The 18183-nt window shown below is 40.0% G+C and overlaps 1 protein-coding gene across 1 annotated transcript in view; it reads right to left on the bottom strand.

Moving 5' to 3' along the window:
• Positions 1 to 18183, bottom strand: part of LOC126106529 (pecanex-like protein 1) — a 274178-nt gene that overhangs the window by 225650 nt on the left and 30345 nt on the right. The window contains exons 5-6 of the mRNA XM_049912855.1: positions 14012 to 14187; positions 11011 to 11194 (exon numbers count right to left, since the gene is read on the bottom strand). Coding sequence (XP_049768812.1) covers positions 11011 to 11194; positions 14012 to 14187 — 360 coding nt within the window. The remainder of the gene's footprint in view (positions 1 to 11010; positions 11195 to 14011; positions 14188 to 18183) is intronic.

Genomic DNA, 18183 nt, shown 5'->3' with positions numbered 1-18183 from the left:
TTGCATCTGCATTGAACAGTATTCCACAACTTCATAAAATCTGGTTTCAACAGGATGGTCCAATGGCAATTGTGCAAGAATTAATTGTTAACCATGTCATTTGGAGATTCAGTGGCATTCTGTTGCCCCCAAGAACACTATTTCCCTATTTGTGATTTTTTCTTGTGGACAAACTTAAGAGTCAGATCGAAATAACTTGGCCAAGAACGCTGGATGAACTGAAACAAAATTTGTGGTATCCCTGCTGAGATGCTGCAGCAATCAATGAGAAACCTCAAGAGCAGATTGGAAGAATGCATACAGGATGCCAACTACAGGATGTAGTTTTCAAACATCGATTATTTGGCTTACTGTCTTTTAAAAGGCAATTTGTTGTGGTTCAGTTGCTGTTATCGCTTTTTGTGACTTTTTTATTTTCATCGGGCATTTCAAAAGTTCACCTTTTTCTGTGGCCAGCACCTTTACAATGTCATGCTGAAGGTTATGATCTTGCAGAGCAACCAATATTGCATGAGCACACTGTGTAGAAGTTGCTGTATCGAGATGCTTTATACCTGCTACAAAAAGTTGTTGCTCATTCCAAGCTTCAGGGTTCTACAGCAGCACAACAACAACAACACCACAACCAGTTCTGTCAGTCATCACATTGGTTAATATGACAAAATCCTTTCCAGCTAGTTGCTCATCACAGTACCACAAATTTCTTACTTTCTTAAATATACAGTTGCAACTCAGAAATTATAATCTGACTCTAATGCTGTTTACCACCATTAAACACATGAACCACGGACCTTGCCATTGGTGGGGAGGCTTGTGTGCCTCAGCTATACAGATAGTCATACCGTAGGTGCAACCGCAATGGACGGGTATCTGTTGAGAGGCCAGACAAACAGGTGGATCCTGAAGAGGGGGCAGCAGCCTTTCCTGTAGTTGCGGGGGCAACAGTCTCGATGATCGACTGATCTGGCCTTTTAACATCAACCAAAATGGCCTTGCTGTGCTGGTACTCATAATGGCTGAAGGGAAGGGAAAACTACAGCCATAATTTTACCCAATGGTGCGCACCTTTACTGCATGCGTTAAATGATTATGGCATCCTCTTGGGCAAAATACTGCGGAGGTAAAATAGTCCCCCATTCAGGTCTCTGGGCAGGGACTACTCAGGAGGGCTTCATCATCAGCAGAAACAAAACTGGCGTTCTGCAGATCAGAGTGTGGAATGTCAGATCCCTTAATCAGGCAGGTACGTCAGAAAATTTACAAAGGGAAATGGATAGGTTGAAGTTAGATAAAGTTAGAATTAGTGAAGTCTGGTGGCAGGAGGAAAAAGATTTTTGGTCAGGTGAATACAGGGTTATAAACACAAAATCAAACAGGGGTAATGTAGGAGTAGGTTTAATAATGAATTAAAAAATAATAGGAATGCAGATAAGCTACTATGAACAGCAAAGTGAATGCATTATTGTAGCCAAGATAGACACGAAGCCCACACCTACCACAGTAGTATAAGTTTATATGCCAACTGGCTCTGCAGATGAAGAGATTGAAGAAATGTATGATGTGATAAAAGAAATTATTCACACAGTTAAGGGAGATGAAACTTTAGTAGTGATGGGGGACTGGAATTCAATAGCAGGAAAAGGAAGAGAAGAAAAAGTAGTAGGTGAATATAGACTGGGGATAGGGAATGAAAGGGGAAGCCGGCTGGTAGAATTTTGCACAGAACGTAACTTAATCATAGCTAAAACTTAGTTTAAGAATCATGAAAAAAGGCTGTACACATGGAAGGGGCCTGGAGACACTGAAAGGTTTCAGACAGATTATGTAATGGTAAGACAGATTTAGGAACCAGGTTTTAAATTGTAAGACATTTCCGGGGGCAGGTGTGGACTCTGATCACAATTTATTGGTTATGAACTGTAGAAACTCAAAAATGGTAGGAATTTAAGGAGATGAGACCTGGATAAACTGAAAGAACCAGAGGTTATAGAGTGTTTTAAAGAGAGTATCAGGGAATGATTGACAAGAACAGAGAAAGGAAATACAGTAGAAGAAAAATGGGTAGCTTGGAAAGATGGAATAATGAAAGCAGCAGAGTATGAAGTAGATAAAAAGAAGAAATATTTTATTTAATTGATGAAAGGAGAAAATATAAAAATGCAATAAATGAAGCAGGCAAAAGGAAAACAAACGTCTCAAAAATGAGATCGACAGGAAGTGCAAAATGGCTAAGCAGGGATGGCTAGAGGTCAAATGTAAGGATGTAGACGCATGTATCACTAGGGACAAGATAGATACTGCCTACCGAAAAATTAAGAGACCTTTGGAGAAAAGTGAACCACCTGTATGAATATCAAGAGCTCAGATGGAAACCCAGTTCTAAGCAAAGAAGGGAAAGCAGAAAGGTGGAAGGAGTATATAGAGGGTCTACACAAGGGCGATGTACTTGAGGGCAATATTATGAAAATGGAAGAGGACATAGATGAAGATGAAATGAGAGATATGATATTGGGTGAAGAATTTGACAGAACACTGAAAGACCTAAGTCGAAACAATGCTCCAGGAGTAGACAATATTCCATTAGAACTACTGGTAGCCTTGGGAGAACCGGTCATAACAAAACTCTTCTGTCTGGTGAGCGAGATGTATGAGACAGGTGAAATACCCTCACATTTCAAGAAGAATATAATAATTCCAATCCCAAAGAAAACAGGTGTTGACAGGTGTGAAAATTACCGAACTATCAGTTTAATAAGTCATGTCTGCAAAATACTAACACAAATTCTTTACAGATGAATGAAAAAACTGGCAGAAGCCAAAAGCACTCCATCTTCAGGTCACAAGTGCCCCATCGGGACCATCTGACCGTGTCATCCTCACATAAGGATGCGGATAGGAGGGGCGTGTGGTCAGCACACCGCTCTCCCGGTCGTTATGATAGTTTTCTTTTACTGGAGCCGCTACTATTCGATCGATTAGCTCCTCAATTGGCATCACAAGGCTGAGTGACCCCGAAAAATGACAACAGCACATGGCGGCCTGGGTGGTCACCCATCCAAGTGCCAGCCATGCCTGACAGCACTTAACTTCGGTGATCTCACGGGAACCGCTGTATCCACTGCGGCAAGGCCATTGCGGCCGAAGCCAACCACAGGGAAAATCAGTTTGGACTCCGTAGAAATGTTGGAACACGTGAGGCAATACTGACCCTAAGACTTATCTTAAGAGATAGGTTAAGGAAAGGCAAACCTAAGTTTCTAGCATTTGTAGATTTAGAGAAAGCTTTTGATAATGCTGAGTGGAATACTCTCTTTCAGATTCTGAAGGTGGCAGGGGTAAAATACAGGGAGCAAATGGCTATTCACAATTTGTACAGAAAGCAGATGGCAAGTATAAGAGTCGAGGGACATGAAAGGGAAGCAGTGGATGAGAAGGGAGTGAGACAGGATTGTAACATATCCCTGATGTTATTCAATCTGTATATTGAGCAAGCAGTAAAGGAAAGGAAAGAAAAATTTGGAGTAGAAATTAATATCCATGGAGAAGAAATAAAAACTTTTGAGGTTTACTGATGACATTGTAATTCTGTCAGAGACAGCACAGCACCTGGAAGAGCAGCTGAACAAGAGTGGGCATTGTCTTGAAAGGAGGATACCAGATGGACGTCATCAAAAGCAAAACGAGGATAATGGAATGTAGTCAAATTAAATCGGGTGATGCTGATGACATTAGATTAGGAAATGAGACACTTACAGTAGTAAATGAGTTTGTTATTTGGGGAGCAAAATAACTGATGATGGTCGGAGTAGAGAGGATATAAAATGTAGACAGGCAATGGCAAGGAAAGTGTTTCTGAAGAAGAGAAATTTGTTAACATCAAGTACAGATTTAATTTTTAGGAAGTCTTTTCTGAAAATATATGTATGGAGCGTAGCCATGTATGGAAGTAAAATGTGGACGATAAACAGATTATACAAGAAGAGAATAGAAGCTTTCGAAACTTGGTTCTACAGAAGAATGCTGAAGATTAGATGGGTAGATCATGTAACTAATGAGGAGATAGTGAATAGAATTAGGGAGAAGAGAACTCTGTGGCACAACTTGACTAGAAGAAGGGATCGGTTGGTAGGACACATTCTGAGGCATCAGGGTATCACCAATTTAGTATTGGAGGGAAGCGTGGAGGGTAAAAATCAGAGAGAGAGAGAGACCAAGCGATGAATACGCTAAGCAGATTCAGAAGGATGCAGGTTGCACTAGTTATTCGGAGATGAAGAGGCTTGTACAGAATAGAATAGCATGGAGAGCTGCATCAAGCCAGTCTCTGGACTGACCACCACCACAACAACAACAACAAACATATCTTACCTCCAACAAATTCATTCAGCTACTGCTGAAAAAACTCTGTTCTTTAAGCCTAGTTTCACAGTCATTTTTTCTTCTTAGCCATTTCAAATCTGCTGCTAAATTAAGACTGCCACTTCAACGGCTCAATGCAAAGTTTCTATCCATTTCCCCTATAGATTTCACACTGCATGTGTTTTAAAACAGTATCTTCCCAATCCCTTGAATTTCTGATGTTGAACATATTCACAAAATAATTTTGACAGATTGAGAGCACATAAATTGCCAAATTCAAATTCCTGTGGCCTGTTGTTTGCACTAACTGCATATTCCCGTATTCTCACAATCACAAATATTACTTTAGCAAACTACTTCTCAAACACGTTCAGCGTAAGGAATGAGATTGTTCTGGTTTGACATTTCTCAAGAAAACATAGTGATACACTGTACGACATCTGTGTGAAACAACGAAACTACACAATCAAAGACACTACAGATGTATGAATTATGGCTTGCTAAACACTGCTTTAGCAGACTGACTTTAACCCATTGGATTATACAACTGACTCAGAACTAGTTGCAGGTTTCAAGTCTCTTATTACACTGCCAGCTGTGATACGGACCGAGCAGTTATAGCATCTTCTTAGTGTTTCTTCTTCTCTGTTACAAAATGATATGACATGTTATATAGCATCGGAAAGCAGAGAAATCGCTCTATTCAGTGTTGTATAACACACTATCTCTTTCAAACAATGGAATATCCAGGTAGAAATATCAACAATGTAGAAAACGACAGAGTGCTACTTACAGTAAAACAGACACATCAAGACACAATTAAAAGACACATCACCTGCCAAATCCGGCACTCTGACCGAAGATGCTAGCTGTAGCTGAAAGCTTTATGTAAGCGTCTTAATTGCACCTGTCTGCAACTAGACGTGTCTTGTTTACGGTAAGTATCAATCTGTCTTTTCCCCACACTATTTCTTTCAATATTTTGCATGTTATAAGCAATAGTTTTCAGGTTTTGTTAGTTTTATCCCTCCTCACCAGTATCATCAGGAAAACACCCTCCAGAAATTGTGTAGTGTGAGTGCAAGAAATGTCCAGAAGCATTGAGCATGCATGTTTTTTTGGGTATACGACACCAACACAAACCTCTTCACTCTTCATCGCTTCAATAAATAATAAGCATATATTTAAGAAGAATTCCTACCAAAAAATTATGTAATTTTGAAAAATAAGTGTAAGACAAAATATGAAACGGGGGGAGGGGGGGGGGGGGGGGCAGAGTGGGGACCATGCATCAAACTATTTCTTCCGAAAGCTAGCAAAATTTCATTGTTTTACCCTGTGAGCCTGACAATGACTCAATGCTTCTGCTATTGTGTGAGTGGTCTCCCTTACTCCCAAATTATTTAAATCTACATCTATGGTGGACATAGTCCTGTTCTAAATTGTTTATGACCCGAGCTTGTGAATTTTTGAATACTGGGTAATGAACACGAATCCCAAGTGCTTGCCATCGGTGTCTAGCATTTACAAATGCAGAGGTACAGTAACAATAGCTAGAAAACTTAGAACAACAGGAATTCAAGTTGCATTACATGTTGATGTGTTCAATAATTATACATTGCTAGCACATTAGTTATCAGTGAAATGAAAGAAGCATTCGACAATCTCTACTACGGTGCTCCAACAGAGCAGTGTTCATTACTAAAACATTAAGTGAGATCGATCACAGCCACACTAGCGGCCATATGTTTGCTCACATTAAATCATTGATATTTTGTAATTTCACAGACCTTGAATGCTGTGTATGGTGTGGGTGAACTTTTGCATGCAGCAGAAAGCAAAATATGTTGAGAACAGAACCACACACACAGAACTAAGATTCAAAATATATGTAAAATCCCACAGCACAGTAAAATGGGAAGAAACATGTGCTATGCACGAATAAATTTAAATGGTGGAGTAACTTTATTATTTTAATCATTACTGACACAATTGCACGCCTGGTTGAATACACAGAAAAGGGAAAAAAAAGAATTACCTCGGATATCCCAGTCAAAAATACACTATATCCTGGATGAACATACATTTTTTTCCGTGTTAAGTGACAATACACTTTCCCTTGGAGCCGTAAAACTTATCAATCCTTTGAATGATAAAAGCTTTAGACACTGGCATAGAACTTTCCTATACTTTCGAAATGTAACCTAACAAAAAAAAAAGCATTTCAAAAATTATTTGATACAGGGCAACATGTACACTGTGTATTTTAATATTACAAAAGTATAAAGACAAATTCTACCTAATACAGTATGGTAGTTTCTGAAGCACTTAAATTGAGATGGCACTGCACGATGTGCTTTTGTAAGTCAATAACAGAACATGCTACATGATCTTGCCAGCCTATGACAACAGATATTCAGAGCATATGACACGTAATGTAGTTATCCACTAGCGCCATGACTTAAGCAGCATAAACACACAAATAGGAAAAGTTAAATGTTTAAAGTAATACACACACAGTCTAGCAGCAAGAAAAGCTAAGCTGCCATGTATAATATTTGTCTTCTTTAGCATATGTTACTCTTTAAGATATATCAAACACAAACGTACCGATAAATTTTTAAATAATGGCATAAATGGCACATCTTATGGCCCCAAAATTTTTCTGCATGGCTAGTCCTCAAACTGTTAAGTTTGGACTGAGAGTCAAATGCTCTACGATTTTATAAAGTCATCACACATTCTCATACACAACATCATTCAGCACGTGGAAAAGGAAATTTACCTGAAAGTAGCACTTTTCAAACCACCACTCACAAAATCAAACAGATTGGAAATGTAAACAGTAGTAACATCACGCTCATTGAAAGCAGTTTGTTGTTGCGAAGCATTGTGTAGTCTTCACTCTAAAGTCTCCGACACGTTTTGTTGTGCATTCACTGTGTTTTGCTGTTTTAATCGGCACTTTTTCTTTGCAACTGTAGTTTTATTTTCAGGTTATTCTCCCATTTATGTTTTACTGCTGCAATAACATTCTGCAGTAGCTGGCTAAAGTAAATTTCTTTGTTAAAGTATGCGTACTTACAAGTCAAAGTCCTTGAGTTCAAAAAATTTCCGGATTTTTCCCAGATGAAAAAGTTCCCATCTTTTTTCAGGATTTACCAGTTGTCCCAGAGCACGAACACCCCATAAAGTTTCCTACAAACTGTTTATAAAGAATGAAACCAAGATACCAGATTTTCCATCAGTCTATGTTGGTTACGCCCTGAAGAGGAAATATGAGTTGAAATAATATTCAGATGTGGATCTTTCAGTATTTAAGACCTATACCAAGAAGAGAGAGAAAGTTTTCTGAGCTGAACGTGTCGCTCATGTGTTTGTTGCTCACTAGCTACCCAATATGCTTCACCTCCTTTAGAGATATCTGAGGAGCACAAAGGAGCAATCGGAATCCTCACTGCTGAGTCTCCACAAGTGCACACATGCTTGCAAGCACATGTGCCTCTCAGAATGCTCCGACAGCAACATAAGATCCAGAAAATCTGGTACTAGTGAAGAAGAAGCAGAAGAAGAAAAAGAAGAAGAAGAAACAAGAAGGAGCAAGAGATTATAAAGTGCAGTCTCGTGCATGTAAATAAAAGGTTTCTTTTGACGGTAATCGTAATCTTATAAAGATTGATTGAGTAGTCTGTACAACAACAGGGATATTTTCAGTCCTGTTTCATGGGTGGTGTTATTTGCAAACATAGACTTTCACACCTCATACTTAAGTTCTTGGGGATTTCAGTTGCATGGGCAGCAGGCTGTTGCCTAACACACATTTCCATGCCTAACATGTCATCTCCTACAGATATCTGCAGAGACCAAACATCAAGCACAGAAAAACACCCAACAACTAAAATCAAGAACATCATTCACAAAATTGTGACAACATGAATGTATGCAGCAGACGAAATGCACGCCTCTTCCTACAAAACATTCACTGTGACTCTACGGAAAGAGGTTTCATCAGTAGAAATTAAAGCATTTCTTAGCATAATATTGAACATGGCTCTGAATTTAAAGGTGAAATTAGGTGATGAGCCGTGTGTACTTCCACCTTTCCACGGCTTGTTTCCTGAGCATCGTGTGGAGCCAATATTTTTGGTAATCGACAGTGTTTGGGTGCGACTGGGCTCTAGCATCTCGTTGCTGTCTTTTATTGCTTCGCTTCTATTTAGTTTTTCCGCGGTTGTTCAGGGTTGGTCTTTTATGAAGCTCTTTCGTTTGAACTCCTGCCCGTAGTGTACCCACTATCGATTGCGAGTTCTGTCTTTGGTGTACTTAGAAACCGTAGGTTGGTAACACGACCGACTCACGTGTTTACTGCAGCAGACTCTTTGGCCTGTACTATTTATAGGCGAGCGTGGTCACGCTGGAGGAGCTTGTCACGCACAGTGGCCTTCGTGTCTGCTCTGGTGACGTCTACATCCTGCCTTCCACGTACGGGTGTTGTTATTGAACCCGCACTTCTACCCGTGGAGGAACGCCAGCCTGGTTAGGCCCCTCTGTCCGCTCTTCACTGGTTGTCCGCGGGTGGCGGATGGCAGTCTAATCATCACCTGCGTCGACGAAGGCAAACAAACAGTAACCATCATCCATCATGGGGCGGTGGAGCCGCCGTTCAACGAGGGTTTGAGTCCGGGAGCAGTTCGGCTGGGTCGGTGTCTGTCGGGACAACTGGGGACAGCTCAGAATTGTGCACAGCAGTCCCGGACAAACGACGAAGTGCGCAGAGGGAAAGGAGAAAAGAAGTGTGAATGTTCCAAGTTGATAGTCCTTTGGGATTGAGTTCATCCAGTCGTCTTTCCCACCTTGTGGCCACTGCTGTGGCAATCCTCTGTTCTGTTCACTGGTGCAATTCTGACAGTGCAGATTCCTCCACGCATCGTTGCTAACCAGTGTAGTGGTGTATTTTGGTAGTTATTTGTGTATGTTTGCACTTCTATGTTTTGGCAGTTCATCCTCCCACCCTGAGGTTGCAGAAGTTCAGGTGGGGAGTTAGTTCCTTGTCTCCCAAGATCTAGTGCTGTATTATTAAGGTTAATTCTAGTTCAGTCTAGTGTTCTGTTAATCCCTGGGTATATGTTTCCGCCATACTATTTGAGCTGTATTTATTCTAAGTGAGTTGCACTGACAGTAGTTGGGGGGTTCGAGTCCTGTCACGGAGCTGATAAGGGGCCACATTGGTTTCGGCTTGTCAGCTGGAAGGTGTCGCCTTAGAGGTTTGTTAACATTGGCATGTCAGCGTTGTCTAGCGCTACCAGGACCTAAAGAAAAACATTGTGCTGATTAGGGAACGTTGTTACCCATTCTTGTTTTCATTTTGATACCTGTATTTGTGAAGGCAACCGCATGAAGTAAGATCTGTTCTGAAGCTATGCTCGAACTTGCGCTCTTGGGATTTTTGGTTTTGTTTTGATCCCGACTATTTGGGTGTCAGGAATATGGAACTGTGTTGTTAATGTTTGGCTTGACAGCAGATACGCAGCTAGTTTAGTATGTGTGTAGTGGCATGGCATCCTCGTGAAGGCGCGCCTGCTAGATTGCTGTTGCCGCTCCTCAAAGTGTAATTTCCACCTTACTAAAACCCCCTTGTTAAAAGGGAGGAAGAAAAAAAAACCGTTAGAACTACCTTCTATTTGCATTAACTATCTTACCTGTCGCTTAATAAATATCTCCTCAGTGATTAAGCTAATGGGAGCACCTATCCTAAAAGCAACTAGCGCACTTCTGTTATGCTGGCCCTCATGCCTATTTTAGTCCGAAAGATTGTATGAACAGGCTTACATGCTCCGTATCGAACTTCTGATGTTGTTTTTAGAGTGATTGTGAATTATTAAAATTGATTATAGTGCAAACGTTTGTATTTTACCAACCGTGCTTATAAGTTATTAATGTGATTGGCTGGAATGTAATACGAAAGTTTTAGGACCATAGGTTGTCCAGGAAGAAATTTTGAAGCCACGCTGTGTTTTGAATTCATGTGCTTATGTTTTATATTGCAATGAGAATTTAAATGTGGTAAACCCACACTTTGTGATTAATAATTAAAGATTTAAGAGTGCGTTCACTTAGTGCTTACTTATGTGTTGTGTTGTTATTATTTTTAAAAATTATAATAGGCATTTTGGTTTCTTAAATTAAAGCCTTTCCAATTCGAAAGTGGTAGCCCTTCCATTTTGGGCAATTGTAAGAATCGAAGCAGGATTTATGTAGTTGCTGTTATGTATTGTATGTTATGAATAAATTATTTGTGTGTTAAGTCACGTCTGATATGTCAATTACTTGGCCCCGTCCACACCTTGGTCGTAGTCTTTTAATATTAAATGATCAGACCACCGTTCCAGGTGACTATCTTGCTGCACATTGGTTACACCAAATTCCATTCTTAAAGAATATTTTCTCTCAGTTCTGATTTTTTCAGACATCCAATAATTCTCCATCACAAATACAATACACAGCAGCTGTAGAGAACATAATTGTCAGAAAAAAGAGGAGTGGAAAGGGTTAAAACAAAATACAGATTCCATTACTTTTATGTGAATTCCATATTCTATCACTACGGCTGGAGACCTTGCCACACAATGTCTCGAGCATCTGTCAGTGTACCTTTCTCCCTCTCGAGCATGCAGCCGAGTTCTAGAGACCCTGTGGGCTTGATGGTGGGCGGTGGGGGAGTGGCTGCCCCACCTGGCAGGAAGCCGAGACTGCCGTTGGGGGCATTCGACAGGCGGCGCACACTGGCCTGCAGAGGGCCAGACACAGAGGAACTTGAGGCCGCGGTACCAGGGTCCTGCAAGGCAAACGTTGCATCAAAATGAGACTAGTAACTTTAAGGCAACATACCAATGCTCCAAATATCAACAAGTAATACTTTACTTTGCAACATTCACAGATAAACAGTCCAACAATGGAATTAGAAGTATTTTATTATCTACAATTATGCTTGTTTAACTATCTCATATTTCATAAAGAAATGCCATGACTCCATCTTGTTTCCCCAGTTGTGCAATCTGATAAATCACTTTTTTCAAAACAAGTTCAAAGCAGAGTTCATAGACAAGGGGAGTTTTACTAAGGTACATTTCAGTGAGTTGTCTTCTCTTTATGGATTGCATTTTCATTAAACCAAATTAGTGAGGCTGCAAAATTGCTTGTGTCCCCAGATTGCAAGGAAAAAAGGGTAACGTAACAATGAACTCTTTCCCAATGGATTTGTTATATTAAATATCCTCAATGTGCTTGTCATGTTAATTATCAACGAACAGCCGAAATATCAACAGTAACCACCATTCTTAAGAGTCACACTGAGCAGAGTTCCGCTTACCCCCCCCCCCCCCCCCCCCCTTATTATATGTCTCGATGGAAACTAAGATGTTACAGATGACATTTAAATCACTGGCAACAATGTAATCTCTGGCCGTGATGGGCAGCACAACATCTATCAGTGTTATTTCTTCAACAGTATGTTAGTTTCCAGACAAAGACAATCGTGATTATTTATTTAGCATTAACACAAAAGGTTTACCAAGAACGGGTCATAAAATAAGTACTCCCAAAAGCTTAGATCTACAGTCAACACAGATTTAATATAAAGCAGCATTAGCAAATAAAAAGAACAGCAGGGCAGAGGGCGAGGAGGGGGGGGGGGGGGGGGGGAGTGCGGGGAAGACAGTAAAAAGAAAAGAGTAGTGGTGGAATGAGGAACAGAGTTAGCTAGTTAGGTTTTGAAAGACACTGTCTGCAACTTGAGCAATATTTTCATTCTTGTTTCTGTTTCTAATGACCTCAACACCTCAATTACAAAGTGAGTAGTTACTTTTATTATGACCATAATAATAATAATAATAATAATAATAATAATAATAATAATATTGTGCCATTCGTTAATTTTGGACCTGAAGATTTCACAGTTTTTCCACAACTTCTGGTGTAATTTTTGCCAATTTCAGATCAGTTTTTATCTCCCCATTTCATTTAATTGTATGTCTCAGCTTTATTCCTGGTGTCAAAGAATTCAAATATTTGTTTTGTAAGTCTGCCTGGGTTCACTCTTAATTTTGCAACAGAATCTTAACCTGTGTTTTGTCATGTCACTATGGGTATTTTGGGATTGTTTGATTTCCTGTTTGCTTCTGAGTTTGTATTATTCATCTAAAAGTTCTGGGCATAGAATATTTATGATTTTAAGTTTCTTTATTTAAGTGTTTTAAATATCTGTTTTTTGTTCCAAGTTAGTGTTATGATTTAATTATTGTATTGTAATACCTTAGTTTTCTGTGCTTGGAGATACATTTTGTAATGTAAACATTTTGGATAATTTGGTATGCAGCTTATTATTATTATTATTATTTTATTATATTTAGTAGCTCACTGATTATTGGTATAACAGTAACAGTTTAAATAACAAGTTACCACTAAATTCACTATGTTCTCAAAATGGACCCACCAAACTGTTCTGCAGATATTCAGCACAACTTGTTTCTGCAGTTGACAATGGAGCAAGGGATGCAGTTTTAGCTCCTGTAGTCTTACACAGTGTGTTTTGAGACAATGCTGGCATCAAGTATTAACACAGGGGGGCAACATGTACAGACTTCTGTTTCCACACAGCTTTAACCTTACCTGCCAGATTCCTGTATTTGGCTATCTTCTCATACCACGCGGTTTGCAATTTATGGCAATGTCTAGGAGAAATGTGACTTTTGCAGCTTTATTTATCACTGTTCTGTCAGGTCAATTACAACAGATTGTTTTATAGAGTATGCATCATGGTTCCAACAAATTTTGAAATTTTTGTTTTCCACTACAGTGAGAAGATTGAATCCATAGTATGGAAGAAAATCTTTCATTAACTGATGTTGCCATCCCAACTTCTGGTGGATTATTTTGGTGACCTCATCATACCTTTTCAACTACCCAGGAGTAACGTGTGATGCAGTCCCACACTGACCCCCCCTACACCCTGCAGCTATTATCTGTTGCTCGCTTTTTCAGGAAGTAATTCCAGTAGTTCATCAGTACAATGCCTTTATCTGAATTGCTGTAAGAAATTCCTCAGTTTTTGCATGAAAACTTGTGTGTGCCCATCAGTTGTTTGATCTTTGCAAAATATCACCACCCTAACAGGTCATTTGCCCATTTCCCATGCAGTTCTTTCCCAAGCCAGCCTATTATCTTGGTGTCAATCATTTCTGTCTTAGAGCTTGGGACTATACCAGATATATTTGTCAGATAGTATCTGTGGCTACTATTGGTCCATGAATTGATGAGTTGCTATTATTAGTTCATTGTTGTCATTTTCCTAATTTTTAATCTCAACAGTAATACAACTTACAGATGCTTTCAGGTTTGTTGATATTGGGCCTGGAATAAGCAGTTGTCCAAATTATTTCTTTTTCTACTCATACATCTTCCCTACTTCGTCATAACAGACCTTTTTCCTAAATTTACAAGTATGCACATTCTCAGATTTACATGCTTATCACCATGTTTCAGCACCTGATGAGCAGACAATCTTCTCATGTCAAGTAATATTACTACGAGATTAGAGGCACTGTAAGTGACAACAGGTGTACATTGAGCATTGCCGTAGAGGTTCTGCACTCACAAGCGACGGCCTGTGATGCCTGCGGTGGCGACGCTCGTCATGAGTTTCTGATGACTGCTTCCGGAAACTACGGCTACCACTCGTGCGACGTCCAATCCCACCCGTTCCCGACGTCGAAGGCAGCTCATCGACTACAGCCACTGATATGCTGCCAGCTCGCTGTCGAGATCTTTTCTCTGTGAGGTAAAAAGAAAGAGAGACACTGTAATGCCATACTACATTTCAACAGGGCATTCATTCACAAACTACAACTTTTAAAAAATTAATCACAATTACTACATTGCTTTGTGAAATAAAATGCTGCACTCTTGTCGTTTCACACTTCCCATTAACTTGCACGAAGTAGTTGAGTAGTCATGTGTAAAAGTCAATAGGGCAAAAGTATGGCATACAATCTGAGGTCACATAACATACGGTCTATGCCATTAGTGGCACATGACCAAATAAATTGGGCACAGCATTAAATGAAGAATTTTGGTAGGCCTTTCTAATCAAAACTTTTTCATTTGCATTTGAAGTCACAGTATCAAAGTTCATCGTGAACAGGCTATCAGTGCCGAGGCACAACAGAAGTTGTAGATGACAGCTCTTTGTTTATGCTAACTCACAGTGTGTCACAGTGCACTCAAATGCATTAATAATAACGCTCCGTCATCCACTTTTAGGTCACATACGTCGGCAGCTGTTCCAGTAACACCGTCTTCCAACCTATACCGACAAGCACTGTACAGCCAAACTGCTGTGGCAGAACAATGTTCACCTGAAACTTCCTGACAGATTAAAACTGTGGGACGGACCGAGACTCGAACTCGGGGCCTTTGCCTTTCGCGGGCAAGTGCTTTACCAGCTGAGCTACCCAAGCATGACACTCACCCCATCCTCACAGCTTTAATTCCGCCACTCTACAGCGGAGTGTGCGCTGATATGAAACTTCCTGCCAGATTAAAACTGTGTGCCGGACCGAGACTTGAACTAGAGACCTTTGCCTTTTGTGGGCAAGTGCTCTACCAGCTGAGCTACCCAAGCATGACACTCACCCCATCCTCACAGCTTTAATTCCACCAGTATCAGTAGCTGTGAGGACGGGGCGTGAGTCACCCTTGGGTAGCTCAGCTGGTAGAGCACTTGCCCGCAAAAGGCAAAGGTCTCTAGTTCAAGTCTCGGTCCGGCACACAGTTTTAATCTGCCAGGAAGTTTCATATCAGCGCACACTCCGCTGTAGAGTGAAAATTTAATTCTAGTGTCCACCTGTTTGCTTTGTTTGTTGTGTGCTTATTTCGTGTGCTGCAATTACACATAGTACCTTGTGAGTATTATTCATAATGGCTAGTTTGGCAAAGAAAGAAAAAGTGCAAGATTAGTGTAACACAGAATTTCAAACTTGGTGGACTGAGAAATATGAAACGATTAATAAAGGCAAGAAAGTGGTATGTGCTTCATGTTACGAGAGAGTGGCATGTAGAACACCATCGGTAAAATGGTGCTACGAAACAAAGCTCATTGTCAAAAAAGCAAACCAGAGCAAAAGAAATTCATTGCATGTGCTATTAAAGACAGGCTCAGGAAGTTGACATGATAATTAAGTAAGTAAGCAAAAATAGTAATACCAGTGCCGCAAGTTTCCCAGCTGCAAATGTCATTGCCCGGCACAGTAAAACTTTTGGCGATGTAATTTTTTAAGGAAGCCTAGTTAGCATGTGCCACATTACTTTTTGAAGATTTTGAAAATAAAGGTAAGATAATAGAGCACGTCAAATACATTCCTTTGTCTAGAAACACAATAAAAAACAGAACTGTAAAACTGGTGGAAAATGTAAAATGACAACAACAAAATTACGTCAAGTCCTCTCCTTATATTCCGCTGTGTATTGACGAAAGTACAGATGTAACTAAACCCATCTGTTTAGTGATGTTTGCTGAATATTGCGTTGTAAATGACATCATCAAAGAATTAATTGTGATGATAATGTTGCCAGCAACTACTACGGGCACAGATATTTGTATGGTTGTTAAAAAAAAAAACTGGCTTAAGCAAAATTGTTTTGATAATCTGTGCCTTTGTCTCTTGTCTCCATTGTGCCACCCACACTCTGTACTTCGACATGTCAACAAAGTTATGGAAAATGTCGCAGAGTTTCTTTTCAAATAACAATGCTTATTATGGTTATGCAAAACTCAATTTATTGCACCAGAATGTGATGTGTATAACAGTGATTTCAGTAAAAATGCTTCGTGTATATACAAGGTTTAGTTAAAAAGTTTTTAAATCATATTTTGCTGGGACTGACAAAACTTTAGGTATAAATAAGAATTTCACAGAGCAGAGTTATGCATAAATCAGGTTCAATTGAAACATTAAAGACTCGCTAAAGAAACCCTTTATCACATGACAAGTTCAGCTTCCGTTCGCTGGAAGTTACAGAGTTTCACCTAATATAAATGATCTAGATTGAATTTGCAGTAACAGAAATTACAATTTTTCATTTAGATAATCTAGAAATATTTATTTTACATTTGCTGTACGAAAGTTCGATTCGTGGCTGAAAGAAAAGAGTTTTTATTATGAAAGTATTTAGTTGTTCTTTTTCATTAATCGGTAGAGCCAAAATTTTTATGCAATATCAAATCTCAAAATATGCATGCATTAGTGTACTATCATATGTCTGAACACGTACAAAATAAGTAAGTAAAAGACAAGCAATACACATTATTAAAATTTAGTACTACAGATAGTTTGATGGCTCGCCACGGTCACATTAAACATTTCTTTTGAAAAAATGGCATGCAGATGTAGAGAGGTTCGCCATCCCTGGTCTATGCTTATTTATTTACATCAGTGTATTTAATTGAGTCACACTTAAGACAGCCTTATGTACATAATATCCTTTGCTGACTATTTACCAGTAGGCCAATGCCAACCAATGAAAATGTGCTAGTTATGTTGTTTTAAAATCACCTGCACTTACAGAAAAAAATATCTCTGTGTGGCACTATCGCCTGGCACAAGTCTTTCAACTGGAAGCTACTTTGGTGACTTGCAAGTTGTTAAAACTAATGGCACCTGGTTTTCAGCAGACAGTCACCTATCCAAATACTAGCCAGGCCCAATGTCACCTAACTTCAGTGATCAGACAGTAACCATCAAAGAAAACTGCTACGAACACTGCCTTTGTCAAATTGTTGGTGGGTCAGTTGTCACCTATGAAGTTCAGAGGAACTGGTACTAGGAGAAGGATCCAGATAGGTTGGTTGTTGAAAGAGGCTCCCACTTCTTGCATCCCCCCCACCCCCCTCACAAGCACAGCTGCTACTTCACTTACACAGACCCAGATCCCAGCATCACACATTCTCCATTCTCCCACCCTCCCTCTCACTGTTTCATAACTACTACAGAGACCCACTTAGCTCCCACTTTGTCACGTCCCTATTACCTCTACCTCCACAACTGAATAGTCAGCACAGTCAACCGACGTGCAGAGGGCCCCGGTTTAATTTCTGTTAATGCCGAGTGGGAGGCCTGTAACAATAGGGTGCACTGCACTTGACCTCATGAGGTCAATTGAGGAGCTGCTCGAATCTGAAGTAGCAGCACCAGGTCTGCTAAGCCAACAACAGCTGGAGGAGCATTCGAGTGATGCCGTTGGCCGAGTGAGGACGACACTGCAGTTAGTCGGTCTCAAACGGACAGTTTGTAACCAGGGTGGTGGTGCTTTCCTTCCCGTTACCTCCCCATCTCTTTGCCATGTACCGTATTTATTCAAATCTAAGCCGCACTCGAATCTAAGCCGCACCTGAAAAATGAGACTCGAAATCAAGGAAAAAAAAATTTTCCCGAATCTAAGCCGCACCTGAAATTTGAGACTTGAAATTCAAGGAGGAGAGAGACGTTTATGGCCGCACTTCCAAATCGAAACAAAGTTGGTCCATTGTAATATGAGACACAATTTAGGTCGAATGAATGACAAAACAGCTACAGTAGTTTGGTTCGAGTCTTAAGCATAGCGGTTAAGCTTTACCAGGTAGCCACTGCTATGCGTCAGGCGCTCCGTCCGTATTTATACGGGTACCCTTCCTTTTTCACGTGCTTCGTCTCATTTTAATTCATTGCTTGTTTTTCTTTGATCTGATTAGTGCCGTTCTCTTTGTTATAGGTGTTTATGTCACTCTAAGCT

This window comes from Schistocerca cancellata, chromosome 10 (assembly GCF_023864275.1).
Source record: "Schistocerca cancellata isolate TAMUIC-IGC-003103 chromosome 10, iqSchCanc2.1, whole genome shotgun sequence".
Taxonomy (NCBI): domain Eukaryota; kingdom Metazoa; phylum Arthropoda; class Insecta; order Orthoptera; family Acrididae; genus Schistocerca; species Schistocerca cancellata.
This window is presented reverse-complemented; position numbering and strand designations above follow the sequence as displayed.